At 32.1% G+C, this 18,661-nt stretch overlaps 2 protein-coding genes and 1 non-coding gene across 3 annotated transcripts; 1 reads left to right on the top strand and 2 right to left on the bottom strand.

Moving 5' to 3' along the window:
• Positions 1-5,912: 5,912 nt before the first annotated feature.
• LOC133676639 (ABC transporter G family member 15-like) lies at positions 5,913-10,642 on the bottom strand. Its single transcript, XM_062098354.1, has 9 exons — positions 10,495-10,642; positions 9,772-10,159; positions 8,951-9,030; positions 8,006-8,467; positions 7,795-7,917; positions 7,563-7,697; positions 6,809-7,363; positions 6,604-6,711; positions 5,913-6,390 (listed from the first exon to the last, which is right to left on the bottom strand). The coding sequence occupies exons 1-9, from the start codon at positions 10,618-10,620 to the stop codon at positions 6,034-6,036; spliced, it is 2,334 nt and encodes a 777-aa protein (XP_061954338.1). The 5' UTR covers positions 10,621-10,642; the 3' UTR covers positions 5,913-6,033.
• Positions 9,520-9,592, top strand: TRNAA-AGC (transfer RNA alanine (anticodon AGC)). The gene has a single exon. It is a non-coding gene; the product is annotated as a tRNA-Ala (tRNA).
• Positions 10,643-13,991: 3,349 nt separating the features above from the next.
• On the bottom strand, positions 13,992-17,383 carry LOC133677574 (ABC transporter G family member 15-like). The gene is made up of 9 exons (XM_062099651.1): positions 17,215-17,383; positions 16,976-17,055; positions 16,395-16,856; positions 16,190-16,312; positions 15,966-16,091; positions 14,995-15,279; positions 14,631-14,903; positions 14,428-14,535; positions 13,992-14,348 (listed from the first exon to the last, which is right to left on the bottom strand). The coding sequence occupies exons 1-9, from the start codon at positions 17,381-17,383 to the stop codon at positions 13,992-13,994; spliced, it is 1,983 nt and encodes a 660-aa protein (XP_061955635.1).
• Positions 17,384-18,661: the final 1,278 nt, after the last annotated feature.

Here is an 18,661-nt window from a genome sequence, read left to right as displayed (position 1 = left end):
TAATTTTTATCTTAAAAAATAATAAAATAATAACAATTTGAATCTTCCCAACTAAAATTTCTAGCTCCATCATAGCTCTAGAGTCCTGACATGTTCGAGATGGATTGCTAAGAGTTTTGCGTTGACCCTTTGGGATCAATTTTTACAAATTTTCTTTACTGTACCTTAAGAAAACAGGGGGCATGTGTTTCTAGATGTTTTTATTTTTCTTTTTAGAGAAATATTATGGTTCTGGATACATTTGTTACTTAATGATCAGTAATTTATACGCGGAAGAATTGTTTTTTTTTTAATCATAGAATATACGAGAATTATTGATTATGGTTCAAAAAATAAAAATAGAATAGAATTGTTGATTTTGGTTGGAGTTTATGCATAATTCATTGATTTATATATGTTACAACGGCAATAATTTCTTTTCTTTTCTTTTCTTTAATTATTATGGTTCAACCTCTGAAAAGGAAAATCTGTTTTTTTTTTAATAATAAAGGTTTTATCTCTCGTATTTAGGATAATAATGTCAGTTACCTTTACAACATGAATTAATTAATACAACAATGAAGCATGCAACTTTTCACTACAAAAACTTGCACTTCTCACCTGCTGGACCTCGGCTTGAACACTTTCAAGAACACTTTCAAACCAGTCGGTTAATAGTATTGAAAGATAAAATTAAAAAAAAAAAAACTAGTATAGAAAAAGGATCTAAAAACAAACCAATATCAACCCAAGTTAACCTTTAAAACTCGTAATTCGAGTCATAAGATCAAGATTATTCTATCGAGAAACATCACCGAGCCAAATTCTCAATCAACCCAATATCAAAAAATGAAATTGAAAAAAAAATTAAAAAAAAACCCAAAGCAAAAATAGCAATCAAATAAATAAAAACCAAATTTGACATGAAAATAAAATGACATGACACTTTTTAATTTTGGGTAAGCTAGCGCAAATCCTAATGAGAGGATAGAGAGAAAAAAAAAGAGGAAAAAACAATGTTTTCGGATCCTAGCTGTCGCCCCTACACCTACACGTGTCACCTCTCTCGAACCTCCTCATCGTGCTGCTTCCAACGCCACTGAGGAAGCCATATACATTGCTAGAACACAATGGGCTTCAGTGTGTTTGGTTGTGTGGTAGCTTTTATGGTTGTGGATTGAAAAAAATTGTTTTATAAAAAACATTTTTTGTTGAGGCTGGTTTGATATTTATATATGTGTTGGTTAAAACTGTGGTTAAAATTGAAGTTGAACAAAAAGTAGTTTAATGTGTTTAGTTAAGAATGCTTTTCAAATTGAGGTTATAAAATAATTAAAAAAGATATATATTAATATTGATGGTTTTTAATTTAAATATTGTAGATTTAGCTACTGCTATTACATTATGAAATAAATAATACTTTATATAAATTCATCTGACAAGAACTACAATTTTCATGGTTTTTTGAGCGTGCAACAAAATCAGGTAAAATATCATCAGGAACAAAATTGGGATTACGATCAAATTCTGTAAATGCTATCTCATCATACGATCTCCTTCTAATTAATGCAGTGTCATTGAATAATGTTAAACACTAGTTTTTCAAATAAAATATAATTAAAATTAAAAATTAAAAAAAATAGTTTTTTTTACTGGGTCGGACCTGGTCCAATATATTTAGGTTTGGGCTAGACCTGGTCCGATCATTAACAATGGATTCAGCTGAACTGTGCAAAGTGAGTTTTTAATTCACTTTTAAGTAAGTGAATTAAAAACTCACTTTGCACAGTTCGGCTGTAGAATAAATTATAATTCACTTTGTATTGTTCACTTTTACAAAAGTAAATAGTAGAAAGTGAATTATTCACTCTGTATATAGAGACGAAACACAAGCAATGAAGCATTAATTTTTCGCTTTTGTTAAACTTGAGGCATAGCCGCAAGTATGGTGGGTTCCACCAAAAGAAAATTTTTTTTTAACTTAACCAAATATCAATATCTGTGACATACAATCAACCTCACCCATAACTATAGTGCCAAACGAGTACTTCATACGAGTACTTAATCCACACGCCGACTGAAATTCCTATTTTTCATAGAAGTGACAACAATTTTTTGCTTATAACATTAGTTGAAAGCCTATTTTTTAAGCAAACTCTCATAGCATGCAGATACTAGGATAAACTTTTGCATTACTCTGTAAATAGTTTGAACAAGGTACAATTAATCTAGTTATCATAAAAAACTATAAACTAAACAAGGGTTACTAGTAACTCCTAAACAAGGTCTAACAAATTCAAAAAAGAGCAATAAAAAAATCTATTTACAGAAAAACCAATAATAAAAAGAGCAAAGGATCCAAGAAATTTCTAAATCTATTTTTCTCCATCCAAGACACCTATTTACCTGACTAGAGATTAAAACATTAATTACTCATAATTCATAAACGTTTATTAATTATAATAAATGTTCATATCATGAAAGATATTCATGAATGTTCATAGTTTATGAATTACTCATAAACAAATTTATTTTTATCACATAATTAATATATATTACTTCATATACTAAGCCAATTTGGAGACTAAAACAAATTACTAATAATAGAGACTTAATAAAAAAAATATTTTTTATTAATCAAACCTAAGTTCAAACTCATAAGCCCATAAATTCATTATCCAATATACAAAGTTATTTTGAATTTAAACTTTTGCTATTCAAAAGTTTATTGAGAATAATTTTTTATTTATTTTTAATTAATTTATAAAAAATATATTAATATCCCATATTAAAATATTCATATTGGATTACAAAGTTTCAATATGATTTCAACCTCAAATATGAGTTGCTTACTTTTAATTTGGACTTAAAAATCCTTTGCGTGTTTTTATAAAATCAATTCTAACAAATTGTTAATGTGTTTTAAAACTGGGATTTCTGTGAATGATAGGGTAGAACTAACATATTCTTAACAATATATTCCAAAGAAATAGAGGAACATATTCATTACCATCAACAACGTTATTGTTCATCGAAAACAATATTAAAAACTGGAAATTATTATCTAATGTATAAATTAATGCTAGTTTATATAATTATTTTCTAGTTAGAATTACCGTTGCTATTTCCAAAATGATCTATCTTTCAATATTAATCAGATCCGGAGACTACGCACTGCCCTTACTCTAAAATTACAAGAATATTTTAAAGTCCATTGGCCTTGGGGCATGAGCTGCGGTGGCCATCCCAACAATTTCTTGAACTTCTTGATTAAAAAACAAATTGTTGACTAAAAAAGTTGACTATCCCAACAATTTCAAACATTAGATTAGATATTGGGCTATGAATTAATTTTAAATAATTATATAAAGTCAAAAACTTGTTATACCAAATATTGTCAACAGATTTTTTTTAAAAAAACAAAGTAATCCCCACGCAACAAGTTATCGAAGGAGATGGGAAATGATAGAAAAAAAAATAAAAAAAATACGTGTAATATCTGACATCTTCCTTAATTCCTCACTAAACTACTACTAAGATGATGATATACTACCATACGAGTAGATTAATTTAAAACTAACATCCAAAGAAATGAGATTCTTCAAATTTTAAACAAATGGTTCAAGAAATCCTTTCTTTTACCATGGAATTGAAGCTTCATATATTAAAATTATTTTTCTCTTGTAATTAATTAAGTCTTCACACATAAAATAGTGCATATTTGAGAAACTATTTTCTCGCTACCTCTTCAAACTTAAACTTTAAATAATAACATGGAACCATGCTTAAAAGAAATCTAAATGAAAGGTTTTGATGATACCAGCAAAGAAAATAAGTTGAGAGATTTTCTGTGGCTTGGTGATGGTGAGGAAGAGAGAAAGCTCGGTTGAGCTTAATGAAGAGGGCTCAGTTGGGTCTGCTTGGAGGAGGGCTTGGCTAGGGTTTCTTATAGGAGGGTTCGGTTGGCCCCAACACTTCTCTCCCCTCTCTAAGCCTCGGTTGGGCCTTTTACCCTTTCCTTATTCTATCTTCCTCCTCTTTCCCCTCCCCTCTTGACCTCGGTTGGTCCGGTGAAGGTTCGGTTGGGCAGTTTGGCCTCGGTTGGACCTGCCTCCCTTTATTTCTTGCACCATCCCTTTCCCTGTTGCTTATGCGAATATTCACGTACTTGGTTTTCATATAATGTTTTTTTTTTGTTTCATTCATTTTGGTAATAGTGGGGACACTGTTCTCTTGGAAGCAATTAGATGCATGCATTAGTAGCGTAGAATGGCAACTCCTCAACTTAACCTGTGGGTTGATTTGAAAAAAAATTCATTTTTCAATTGGGACATCCGATAAAACTTTCTTGATTTTAAAACTTTGATTAGTTCTTTTTTTTATTATTATTTCTTGACCCATTCCATTTGCTCTAGTTAATTTTCAATCCATTTATGACTTTTTAGTCTTGTAAAGTTTCTAACCAAAAATCATAATTGATAAACTTATCAAAAATCTAGAACTTTGAAAAACTGAAGATTTGGAACCTAACTTAGACTAAGTTTTTAGTTAAATTAAATAAGACTTTAACCCAACAAAACTTAGTTAATCCAATAAACCATGATAAAAAAAATCAAAAAAATACCATTGGAATGAAAAAAATTTAAAACATGCATTTAGAGGTTTTTTGGCCTTTTCACTTTCTGTTCCTTTGTAATTAATAATAGGTTCATCAAGGTCTTTTTTATCTTTTAATAAGGATTAAATATTAATAATGAAAGGTAAGTGCCCACATCTTTTTGATAGTGCATGCGATGCCTCGTGCCTGTCTTGCTTCCCTTCTTTTGAATTGAATGGATTTCCTCTTGGTGGTATGAAATGCCCTTCCTCCATGTCGTTGGAAGCATCATCACTTCCTCTTTCTTCTGGTGAGGTGTGTGTCTGTTGATGTAGAGCGATTTATCGCTAGTTGACCCTTTTTTCCCCCCTCTATCATTCTCTGAAAATTACAAGTTAGTCCTTTTGTTGTTAATATTTCAACTTCAATCCTTATTATTTCGATTTTTATTTTGTTCTTGGCTCTTTTATAAAAATTTGACTATTTTCAATTTAGTCCCTTGATTTCAATTTATCATGTATTATTTTACGTCCCTTCTAATTTATATTTTGATTTTAATTTTCACCTTGATTATTTTAATTGTTATTTTTTTATTTTAAATCCTTTTGTGTGATTGATTTTTTTCTTATTTATCCTTCAAAGTTTGATTTGTTGAGGATTGAGTTTCATGGTTTTTCAATGAATACTCCTTTCAGTCTAATGACCCAGGTCACAAACCTGAAAAGCTAATGCAATTTAATATTTTTGTTTTTACTTATTTTTTTTTGATTTTATTGTTCAAGATTTCTTTTTTTTTTTAAAAAAAAGAAATTAGTTTTGTGGTTTTCTTGAATTTATTTTTTATTTGGTTATCATGAACTTATAACCTAGGCTACGAGTTTTTCAAATTAACCTAGACTATGAATTTTAGACAATCATGATTTTTTTTAAGAGAATATTTTTTGACAATTTATTATTGTTATTTATTTTTTTATCGTTTAATTAAAATAAAATTAATTTATTAAACCCGATCATGAATATAGCACAAGTAATTATTATTATTATTATTATTATTTAAAACACGCTCATGACACTTAGACATTATTTTTCACAAGAAAAGACATACAAACTCATGGCATAGCATAGGCCACGTACAGTAATTATCTTAAATAGAAGGGTTCGAGCATTTTCAATTTGTCGATTTAGGTCCTTGTGGCTTAGGAAAACCATGCATATATTTTTAGCTTGTTAGGTAAAAAGATATGCTTCTTTTTTTGACTTCGTGGATTCTAGCTAATATCTAAAAAAAGTTATTAAATTTTTCTTAATACATTTAAACCAATATGGAGGATGCATCTTTAAAACATTTGAAAAGGGGATTTAATCTCAGTTAAGATACAAGATAGCTCGAGGATACAACTTAACGTAAAACTAAAAATACATAAACTAAAATAAAATCTTGAAGACTTGTATACAAGCTAAGACAAAGGAGATGCAAGACCCTCTTGAGCAGATAATGGATGGAGAGGTTGGTTTCTCCTTGAGGAGCCATATTTTTCCTTCCTGAACGAAGGTCTCAAGGCAAGGGCTTTCAAAGTTCTTTTCGCACAAAACCTTCTCAGCAGCAACACTAATCTCTGTTTGTATTTTAGTATTGATAAAAATAATAGTTTGTGACAAAGTAACAACAGCAAGAGAGCAGCCAAATCCCACCACTTCGAATAGTTCACACGAACACCAAAAAAATCATGAAGGATTTGCTTGCCTTGGATTTTAGGCTCTCCTTGAACGAAAGGTTCGAACTCAAGCCCAAGCATGTCATTTTTGAATTGACCCTGTTTCCAATTGGCATGATAAATTTATTACATGTCAATAGTTTGGCAATACAAATCAATGCACACAGCAGAACGTGCGAGATTATCTGAAACTTCTATGCAAGTCTATGGGTTAGAAGGTTGCAAAGGGAAGAATTGACATGCAAAATTGCTTTTTAAGTGAGGCAATACCGATGTGAGCAGTGTTGAAGTTCATAGCTAGATAGACTTTACCTGAACAGCCCATGAAGTGAAACTGATATAGGCCATTGGGTAGCGCCAAAAGAACTTGGGAAGATCAGGCAGTGGCCTATAGAGTCCAGATGCCATCGACAAAAACATCTACGTTGGCAGATAAATCATATAATCTATCAGCTTCTTTTAGAGCTAGCATAAAAATAATGAGAATTGAGAAACGGTGGCTAAGAATTTTGCTTACAACTGCAAAAGCTGAAACTCCTATACCCATCAGAAAGTTCGGGACAAGCAGCGCAACAATCATTGCCACACTTTCCATAATGGCAAAGCAGAAGAAGAAATTCATACAGAGATAGCAATAGTGGGAAAGTCCCAGATGAAATTTCACCATGTAAAATACTATTGTACCAGAAGAAAGAGACATGATCACTAAGAAAATGAATGATGCGAAGAAGTTAGAAAGCATAAACACAGCCTCTCCATAGTGCCCGTTGAGTAATTCATGGTAGGATACCTTCCATTCTTCTAAAAAAGAGGGTAATCCTCCAACAGACAAGCAAATCAAGAAGTCATAAACGTATGTGTAGCATTTTGCTCTTGTGACGAATGCCGAGTTTGACAAGCCAACATCAAAGTACATAATTCCAGCACCTAGTGATATTAGAATATAGAATAAGGTCCGTACCCAAAAATACCCCAAGTCTCTAATCATGTTCACGAAAGAACGAATAGTCAGTGTGTAGAGCTGCTTCCACCAATTGTTTCTGCTCTCAATCAATCCACTCATAAGCTCTTCCTACAATCAGCTAATTTTTTATTAGTCAAAGGGGTTGCACTTCTTGATTCTATGGAAGAGTGGTGTTCTTTTGAAGGTTTAGTTAGCGACAAGTCGCAAGACTCGTAACAGCTCGTGCTGAAAAAGTTAATTGCAGGCAAAGATTGTAAGATAAGATAATCAAGAATGAAGTAAGGTATCTTGAGTGTAAACTACTTACATTAATGAGTGCAATTTGTCGGATTTTTTTTCTTGTGTTTATGGAATACTCAGAACTCCTGTATTTTTCAATAAGCTTTGCTTTGATGTCTTCTGTAGTAAAACTTGTTTCAAAATTTGATGGCACTGAGACTGCCTGCATTATTACACAAGGATCAATTAACAACAAGATAGGCTGGAAAGGAAACAGAACAAGTTGTTTACAGAAGAAGTAAGCATGCATGACTACGTACAGAATCTCTCAGCGATCGCAGCAGAGTTGAGGCCATCTTGTCAAAGTCTGAATTTATACATCGAAGGAAGTGATCTGAAGGATTTCTTCTTGTCGGACAAGGAAATCCTGCTTCAGCAAAGAACTGCATGATGACCAGATTATAAAATTAGCACTCAATCCCTCATTTTAACAGTTTCTGCCATTTCTGTCTATCATCAAATCCTACTTACCTTAACAGCTAGCTTTGCTTCCCCAAAATAGATAGTCTCTCCACTTGAGAGGAGGCACAAGTCATCAAACAAATCAAAGATATAACTACTTGGTTGGTGAATAGAGCAAACAACTATTCTTCCATCAAGAGCAATATTCTTTAGAGCATGAATGACAAATAATGCTGAAGCACTATCTAGTCCACTGGTGGGTTCATCAAGAAACAAGACATAAGGCTGTGTTAATATTTCAAGACTAATGCTTAGTCGCCTCTTTTCGCCACCGCTTAAGCCTCTCAAATGCCAGTTCCCAACCTTATTGTCAGCACAATCCTGAAGTCCCATCTTCATGATTGTGTTTTCTATTACGGAATTGATTTCATCTTTGGTCATTGTACTAGGTAGCCTCAAATGAGCAGAGTACGTGAGAGTTTCCTTGACAGTAAGGGTTCCGAAGAGGAAATCTTCTTGAGTAGTATAAGACTGCAAGTTTAGTTCGATCGTAAACGAAGAAAAAATATAAAGCATAATTTTTTGGTGACAATAAAGAAATATGGGGGGAAATGTATTGAAAAAGAGGACAAATTTGAAGTGCTAAAACAAACAAGGGCTTTTATGAATTTTCTATGTAAAAAGCAAGGCTGCCAATTGGCCCCTTCTCTAATGAAAATTTGCCCTTGTGCTCAATGGTTATGCTAATTCTCTAATGAAAACAGTGCTTTTAAACCTGTAAAGATTGTTTATTTTGCCAACAAAGAACATAAATATAGAAAATTCAGATTTGCAATCTAGCGACATGTTTCAAAAGGGTCGGAGATTGGATTCCTCTCTTTTCTTGTACTGCCTATTTCGTATATTTTCCTCTTTGTACTTATATATTTTCCAGCCACTTATATACAGCATGTCATTCTATTTAAATAAAATTTTTTTCCATAATTGATGATTTACATAATATATAATGCTTACAATACTTCCGTTGCCGATCTTTCTCTGCTTCCCATTCAACAAAACATTGCCTGACATTATTACATTTGAAGACAGCCTCCCTGTGTTGAGGATCAAGGAAATCAAAGGTCGTCATTTCCTCGATCTCATGTATTCAACTATTAAAATAACAACAACAAAAAAGAAAAAAGAAAAATATGCATATAATTAAATTTAAAACTTCTCATATCTTCTCAATTAAAAAAAATATAGTTAATATAATCTTAGGATAATTTGCAATTAGTTTATAGTTATATTATTTTTCATGCAGTTTTTTTCTTTGAAATTTGAAATATTAGTACTTTAGAACTCGTTTTATACACTTGGCTTGAGAGGGCAATAAAGAAAGAAAAGAAACACTTGCTAAAGCTGCTATAACCTACCCCCTGCCAACAGAGTTAGGCAAAAAATTTATAGTAGAGGGGTCAAACAAAAAAAAAAAAACTTTTTTATCTCCTAGACCCATTTTTCTCTTCTGTTGTGCAAGCCATTCGAAACCAGGGTGAGAAGATAACATACAATTAAACAGAAGCAGCAAGAGGTAGCGGCAAGGGGATGTAGCTCAGATGGTAGAGCGCTCGCTTAGCATGCGAGAGGTACGGGGATCGATACCCCGCATCTCCACTCTCTCTACCTTTTTACTTTTTTGCTTTGCGAAAAGATAAACTATTTGAAAACATGCTATATAGAGCATTAATTAATCTTTCTATTATAAACTTAGGGAGGATTTTACAAAGCAAATATTAAAAGTTAATGAGAAGCATGCGTGCATGCATGCATGGAGGGAGGAGGGGGAGAGGTACCAGCTAATGCATCAAGCAAGGTGGATTTTCCTGAGCCAGAAGGACCCATAATAGCCATGATCCGATCAGGTAAAGCATAACCACTTTGCCGATTTAGCAACTTCCTAGTTGCACCTTTTCCTAAGTTCTTAGCCACCACTGCCGCTACATCTTCCCATACCAGATATATTGCTTTCTTTTCTCTCATCACAGTACTGGACTCCGTCTGCTCTAATTCTTTCTCAGTACTCTCTTCTACCTTCATCTCCGACTGCTCTAATTCATTCTCAGTACTCTCTTCTACCTTCATCTCTATCAATAGACAATAATGTTGTTCATAGCCAGTTTGAGGCTGTGCATTTTTATTTGTGCAAAGCACTGGCCCTATTATATATATCGTCAGAAGTCCCTAAAAAGCGAATAAATAAATTAATCAATATCCAGCCGTCTGTTACAGTAATAAATCTAGTTTTCTGAAAGGAAAAAAACTGCTAGCAGATGAAGACCAACGTGGAGTAAGAGACATGGGAGTAAAGAGAGGGCCAGTACTATAATTTTCAGGGTCCCTTTGAATTAATTTGTAGTATTATTTACCCTACTTTGAATGAAAATAGTCCTAGAAGTATGCTCCTAAGAGTAGATTTACCTTGCCAATTCCTTTTCTTTTAAAACACTTAATATTCAAGATATCCAACATTATTTTATTGAAACGAAGGAAAAGAAACTGGTAACAATTGCAAATACCACGAGTTGAGTTTTGGGTGCTGCACTAGCCCGACGCATTCCCTTGTCTTGAAAAGGAATTGGCAAAAATCGATACATGACTAGCTTCCACAGAGTTACAGACAACTGAGCATGGATCGAGACCATGTGTTGTGCTATTCTGCCGGTGAAAAAGAATCGATGATTGAAAAGAAAAACATATATATATATATATATATATATATATATATATATCATCTGGAGACACTTGTTTCAAATCCAACAAAGAAAATACCACACATCGTAGATTTTGTTAATAAAAGGATCACTATCTCAACCAGGACTCAATAAATGTGGAAGACGACATACCACTAACAAGTAATAAATACGATGAGAATTCGGGTAGATCATATGAATGTATCTAAATCTAAATTGCACCGTTGCCAATTTACACACGCATATCGAACACTTAATGAGTGGGGACTGTGTTTTATATAGCTAAAAGAGTGGGGCCAAACTCAAGCATTCACTTGTCAAACATTTGACAAGACGGGCCGAACCGACACCCTCAACTCTCATATATCTTAAACAAAAGAAAGATTTCAAAACAATCGGTTCTCAATCCAGTTTATTTTTGCAATTTAAAAATATTTTTATTGTTTTTTTTTAAATTATTTCTTTCTAGATTGTTTTGATATGCTAATATAAAAATAAATTACAAAAATTATTTTAATATATTTTTAATTAAAAATATTTTAAAAAACTATCATTAATTACTACACTACCAAATATTTTTAGTGTTTATTTTATTTTATTCGGTAATAAAAATAGATACTGTGTAGAAACAAAGGAAACTAGCTCTTGTATCAATGATTTTTGGAGGCTCATAAAGGTGCTAAATGGATTTGCTTCTTACACTATCATATTAATATTTTGCACTAATTTGGATGAATGATTAATTTCCTAATTTATTTTGAAATAAATTAGTTTCCATGAAGTAAAGCTGACATAAAAATGAGAGAGTTTCAGGGAAACAAATTGAATATATTATATTGTATTATATTATTATTATATTATACAAATACTAAAAGGAAACATTGTTTTCCTGTAGAAATTATATATATATATATATATATATTAATTTCTTTTTACTATAGAAGATATTATAATTTTTTGGATTTTTTTTCTTAGATTGTTTTCTGTACTTGATATATTTATTATTTTACACTTAATCTATTTATTATCGTTTTTTATTTTTGTTCTTTTGTAATTTGTGTTTTTTTAGTTTTTTTCTTTTTTCTTCACATTTGGAATATTTATAACTATATTCTTAGCCTATTTATACCATTGTTTTAGTTATTGTCTTCATTCTTTTGTATAATTGCTCATGCAATTATATGAGCTTAATTTAAAGAATAAAATCATTGAAAGAATTGTCCAAAAAGTAATAGATTAACTCTTATAAATTTAAAGTATTACAACAATCTAATAATAATAATAATCATTATAGTCGTGGAAACTAAAAATCTTCTGGACTATAACACATCAATAATGCACCTTTATATTTCTGAGATATATATATATATATATATATATATATATATATATATATATATATATATATTGTAGAGGAATGTAATAAATCAATTTTTTTTACTAAAAAAATTAAAATTTCGAGCTTTAATCCAATAAAAAATATGTTGAGACATGCAATTGTATGAGCTTAATTTAATGAATCAGAATCGTTGAAAAAATTGTTCAAAAATTTTATAAATTTAAAGTACTACAACAAACCATTATAATTGTGGAAGCTAAAGGTCTTCTAGACTATGACACATCAATAATATACCTTTCTTTATATATATGTGAGTTTTACATTACCTCTAGGGGTTATTTTAATTCATTCTTAATAAATAACCATGTATCTTCCTTTAAAAAAAGTCTATTATGAACTTAAAATTTAAAGGATTTATGAGTTATAATAAGTATTGTTTTTTTATAAAGACAAGAGAGGAGTATAATTTTATATTTGTGATATTTTAAATTATATTATATTTAAAATAATAAATATAAAATAAAGATATGTGTGGAGCCCTAAGTATTTTTCTTTAAAAAATTTATGTTAAGCTTGAACAGATTGAGCTTAATAGCATACCCGAGCCTATTAGAATAACAAGATGCATACTTGGTACATAAAAATTAATTGCATCCGGGTGTTACATATAGATCCAATTGATTTTGGGTGTATGTGGGTGTATGACTAGAAATTAGATAATTTTGGGTGTATGACTAGAAATTAGATAATTTTGGGTATAACTAGCGGTACAAGAAACTAGATGTTGGTATGCCTAGCACTCCAATTAATTGAGTACCGGCATAACACTAGGATTTATAGATTTAAAATTATTTTTAAAAAAATATAAAAAATATTTTAAAAAATAATTAATACAACGCCATAAAACAAAACCGGCGTCAATTAATTGGCGTTGCCTGGCGCCCAGCGGGTAGATATCATAACGGGGCGCCATCACCCCAATTAATTAGGGGGGTTTGCTGGCGCGCCAGACACCCCAATTATTTGGGACCAGTTAACGGATCCCTAACCTTAGGTGTGTTTTACTTGGTGAAGGTTTTTGAGCTCGTGTTTAAGGAAACATATGTTCTTTAAATGTAGGGTCAAATATCCATGTCCACAAACATTAAAAAAAAAAGATTTATTTAAAGGCAGGTCCTTCCATTTTACTTACCAGTTTTTATTTTTGCATTACAATTTATTTTTTAAAATATTTTTTATTTAAAAATATATTATTAATTTTTGTAGATATTTTTAAATAATTTTGATGTACTAGTATCAAAAATAAAAAGTTAAATGTCATTTTAATATATTTTCAATTAAAAATTACTTTTAAAACACACTCTTTAATTAACATACACTTCAACTGGATATGAGCTCATTCGCACAAGAATTTTTTGCCTTAAAATATCGGGATCTTGATCCCTTGTATTCTAAACATTTTTGGCCTACGATAGGAAAGTGCTTTAGTTTATGAATTGATAGTAATTGTAGGATTATATTTAATTTTTTTTTTGAAAAAAAAAATAGAAGAGTTTTGAATTTAAAATCTTTTCAAGGAAAGGGTTTTACGAGTACCCGTTGAATTGCGGGTTTACTGGCTTGTAACTATGATGTCGTGTCTAGTAATATCAAGTTTTTATTTTTCTATTTAAACCTATATAATTATGTTGGGAGGATTTTGAATTTAAACCTTTTTTCTATGAATTTGATTAAAAAAAAAATCAAGATTTGAAAGTTATTCTTACATCATGCTACAATTATGTTACGAGGATTTTGACAAGTAAAAACTGTTAGGAATTTTTAGCATGAAAATGATCCTAAATTCATTCTGCATTTTTATTGTCGTCCAATAATGGCTGTTTGCTGCTAAATTCAAGCGTGCAAACTTTTTAGCGTACATTGAAAGAAATTAACTGAAAGCTCTCTTAATCTTACTGAAACAACTAGACTTGTGGTTGGTAAACTAAGGTATTGGAGACCTGAGACCTTCTTGAGAAGATAATGGACGCTGAGGATGGTGTCTCTTCGAGGAAGAAAGTATTTCTCCCGCTTTCGAAACTCTCCTTGCTAGGTGTTGGACAGTTCTATTGGCATGGAGTCTGGGAAATTTTGAAGCTATCCTATCCTTGTACTTAAGTACCATGTACAAGACTAGTCGATGGGTTAGTAATAGGAATAACAGTGCAGTCAAATCCCACCATTTGGAATGACTCAGAGGAATTCCGAAAACTGTTTGTAGGACTGTTTCTCCCTTCACCTTTGAGTTTCCTGGTAGCAAAGGATCAAACTCGAGCCCAATCATTTCGTTCTTGTACTCACCCTATGTTTTCAGTAAGGTTTTTGAATCAGCCTGAAGGTTTGCAGTTCAGGGATAAATTATTACAACTCTGAAAATGTACCTGGATTGCCCATGTCGCGAAACTGATGTAGGAGACTGGGTAACGCCAGAAGAATTTTGGAAGGTCTGGTACAGGTCTGAAGATCTCAGATGCCATCATCATAAAGACCTACAGAAAAGCATGTGTTTTTATTACTCCATTATCTAACAATTTAAACTTTAGGAATCAATCACTTTAATGCTGAAAGTGTGAACTTCACTTACAATTACACCGGTTCCAATACCAATGCCCATCAAGACATTAGGCACCAGAGATGCAACAATCATCATACAAGTTTCTATGACAGAAAGACAGCAAAAGAGATTGATGCAGAAAAAGGCATAGTGAGGAAATCCTGGATGAAATTTCACCATGTAATAGATTATTGTTCCTGAAAGAAGAGATATGGCAAGCAAGAATGGGAATGATGAGAAGAAGTTCGACAGCACAAGCACAGCCTCTCCGTAATCTCCAACCAACCTTTCTCGACGAAACACCTGAAATGTAGTGCGAAGATAAACAATGACGAAGAAAGCTTAGTTGAAGGCACTCCTGTATTGATATATTAGAATCAAGAGCTTAGTTTACCTTCATTTCTTCAATGAAAAATGGTAAGCCTCCACAGGACAAACAAATCATGAAGCCATAAACAAAACACACACACTTTGCTCTTTCCAAAATCGTTTCACGATCCGTTCCACTGTTGAAAAAGAGGACACCAATGCTTATTGATATTAAGACATAGAGAACCATCCTCAGCCAATAATAGCCTATGTCTCTGTGCATATTAACAAAAGATCGGCGTGTCAGCGTAGAAAGTTGCTTCCAAGATCTAGCATTGATTCTCTTGTTCGGTTCAATGGCAGGTTCTTCCTGTATTGCAGTGAACATTCAATAAACCATTGGCTTGATACAAAATGATGTGGCCGCTATGCTCAAAAACAAAAATCTGAACGCCAAACGGCCTTTCAGGGTTAAAAGTGCCTGGGAAGAGATAAAAGATAGAAGTGTCGGGGTTGATTGGCATAAAATTCTATGGAACTCTCTCAATATTTCTAAACATCGCTTTACAGCTTGGTTGATAATCCTCAGTAGACTTTCATTCAAAGACAAGCAGATTAGAATGGGGAGAGTTATCGACCATATTTGTGTGTAGCGTAACCCGGCAGACGAGTGCAGGGATCACATGTTCTTTGACTGCTAGTTTACAAAGACAGTTCGGGGTGAGATTATACAAAACTGTATATCCTAAGTATATTCTGGTGTGCACGCCTCTATCTTTTATGGAAAGAGAGAAACAACAGGTGGCACTCTAAACAATCATCATCGACAGATAATTTATCTATTTTGTTTGATGTTTGCTACGATTGGGAGTTAGTTTAAATGTCTGTAGTAGCTAGGGAGACAGTTCATTAAAAAGAATTTGCTTTGTAGTAGGGATTCGCTCCTAAATTTCTGTTTCCTTGATAAATGATATTCATTCATTGTTCAAAATAAATAAATAAAAATAAAAATCCGAAGACAAATTAAGATACGCCAAAGTTAATGAAACCAGTTACTGAGATTTCTTGAATTCTTCTTCTTGTATTAATTGAAAACTCAGAACACTTGTACTTCTCAATAAGTGTTTCTCTGATCTCCGCAGTTTTCATCTTTACCGAATAACTTGACGATTCCGGGATTGCCTGTAAGGAACCATAAAAGAAGGAAAACATAAAGCTATCCTGTACAGGATCAATAGAAACAGCTTTGAATAATCAACAAATTCTGACTTTAAACTTACGCAGATGTTCTGATATCGCAAAAGAGCTTCGGCAATGATATCAAAGTCCAAATTTATACAACGCAGGAAGTGATCAGAAGGATTTCTTTTTGTTGGACAAGGGAATCCGGCTTCAGCGAAAAACTGTTTTAATAGATAGTATAAAATCAGTGCTTTTTCAAAAAGTTTCTGTCAGGGTTTTAACATAAAACTTGTATTCATGTACCTTCACTGCCATTTTCGCTTCTCCGAAATAGACAGTTTCTCCTCCTGAGAGAAGCAGCAAATCATCTAAAAGATTGAAAACATCGCTACTTGGCTGATGAATGGAAAAAATGACAATCTTTCCATCATAAGCAACGTTGCTAAGAGCTCTTATCACAAAGAAAGCTGAAGCACTATCCAGGCCAGTAGTAGGCTCATCAAGGAGCATAATATGTGGACGTGTTAAAATTTCAACACTAATGCTAAGTCTCTTCTTTTCACCAGTGCTTATGCCCCTTAAATGCCAATTTCCAATCTTAGAATCAGCGCAATCTTGAAGACCCATCTCCATTATTGTGTTGTCAACAACACTATCTATCTCCTCTTTAGTCATTTTCCGAGGAAGCCTCAAGTGAGCCGAGTAAGTAATTGTTTCTCTGACTGTGAGGGTTCCCAAAAAAAAATCTTCTTGAGTAACATAAGACTGAAATTTGGAGAAACATATACCAGGTAAGATGATAAAGAGTATTTAGCAGTCCTTTCAATATTTTGACCCAAGTTAGAGGTACTTCTAACTCGTATTTTTCGACAGTATAAACTTACAATATCTCCGCAGTCTATGCTGCTTCTCTTGGCATTGATAAGGACTTTTCCACTCATTTTAACATTTGAAGAAAGTCTTCCTGTTAATGGGATCAAGAAATAAAATCAGAACAGAATCATAACTCATGTATAGTTTGAACATGCAGAACCATTAACTACAAGTGCAATATGTTCATTAACCATCCACAAATTATTTTTCAAAAATATGTTCTTGAAGGTTGATGAGGAGAGACTTATACCAGCCAATGAGTCAAGTAGCGTGGATTTGCCGGACCCAGAAGGTCCCATGATAGCCATGATATGGCCTGGTTCAGCATAACCACTAAGATTACTTAGCAATTTCCTCGTCGAACCACTCGTGATCATGCTAGGTAGCTCCACCGTGAGATTTTCCCATACCAAGCACATTGTTTTGTCTTCTTCAGTTACTTGACTGCAATTTTAAACTTCCAATGTTTGCTTTCACCCAAATCTCAATGACTTTCTATCCTCGATTTTCTGAAATAGACAATATATACCAACAAAAAATATTCCCCTAATTGGCATTGATAAGGACGTTTCCACTCATTTCATTATATCGCTTTTATGCTGGTGAGAAACCAAAAAAAGCAAGTGGCCTCATCTGGGATCATACTAAATTCAAGTAGGTAAACTTTATTGTTTTTTATTTTTTTTTAAAAATAAATTAACGGTCAGTGTAAATATATATTTTTTTTTTGTTGTTGCATCAGATCCACTAGCACAACATTTTTTTCCTTGATGCTTGTCCATGAGTGTAGGTTTACTCAAAATAGGGTAAAGTAATGTATATATCAACTCTTACCTCCAAGAGGCATTTTATAATATTAAAATATAGTAGTCAACTAGCATAATTGATCCAATAATAAATATTTTGATTCTATGATTAAAAGGTAATTACAATCAATTTTCATATAATTCCAGCCGATTACAATCTCATAACTCGTGCTAACAATCCCTCTTAAAAAAGAACATGAATATTACTTATGTTTAACTTAACAAATGAGTCATTAAAGGCTTCATCAACAATAACCTTGGTCACAAGATTATCTAACTATATATTATGTATTCTTTACAAATGAAAGTTCAAATATTCTCTTCAAATTTTTCATGCATGAAATTGCAATCAATCTCTGCATGTTTAGTTTAATCATATTATATCATATTTTTTGTGAGCTTGATAATTGACTGACTGATTATCACAATATAATTTTATATCACCTTTAGAAAAAACACCAAGCTCCCACATAAGTTATTTTAGCCATAAAAGTTCTTAAATCCCTTTTACCATTGTTCTATATTTAGTCTCCACTTAGATAATGTAACATTTTTTTTTTACTCTTCCAAGTAACTAGATTACCTCCAACAAGTGCCTAGTTTTTTTAATGCCATCTTTCTTTTATTACACTCTAATATGAAACACAATATTCAATAATAACAACTACATGGTTATACTTAGAAAACATAAAATCTTTTCTAGGTGCCAACTTCAAATACCACAAGATACTAACAACAACATTTGTATGAACTTCACTTGAATTATGCATAAACTTGATTAGAAAGTGTCTCAAGTGTGTTATAAGCAATATCTGGTCAAGTGTGTTATAAGTTAATCAATCAACCCACAAATATTTAATATCTTCCTTGTTAGCCGAAACTTGATTAAAA

The sequence above is a fragment of the Populus nigra genome, chromosome 17 (genome assembly GCF_951802175.1).
Source record: "Populus nigra chromosome 17, ddPopNigr1.1, whole genome shotgun sequence".
Classification (NCBI taxonomy): domain Eukaryota; kingdom Viridiplantae; phylum Streptophyta; class Magnoliopsida; order Malpighiales; family Salicaceae; genus Populus; species Populus nigra.
The sequence above is the reverse complement of the archived record's forward strand: the minus strand, read 5'-3'. Positions and strand labels throughout refer to the sequence as shown.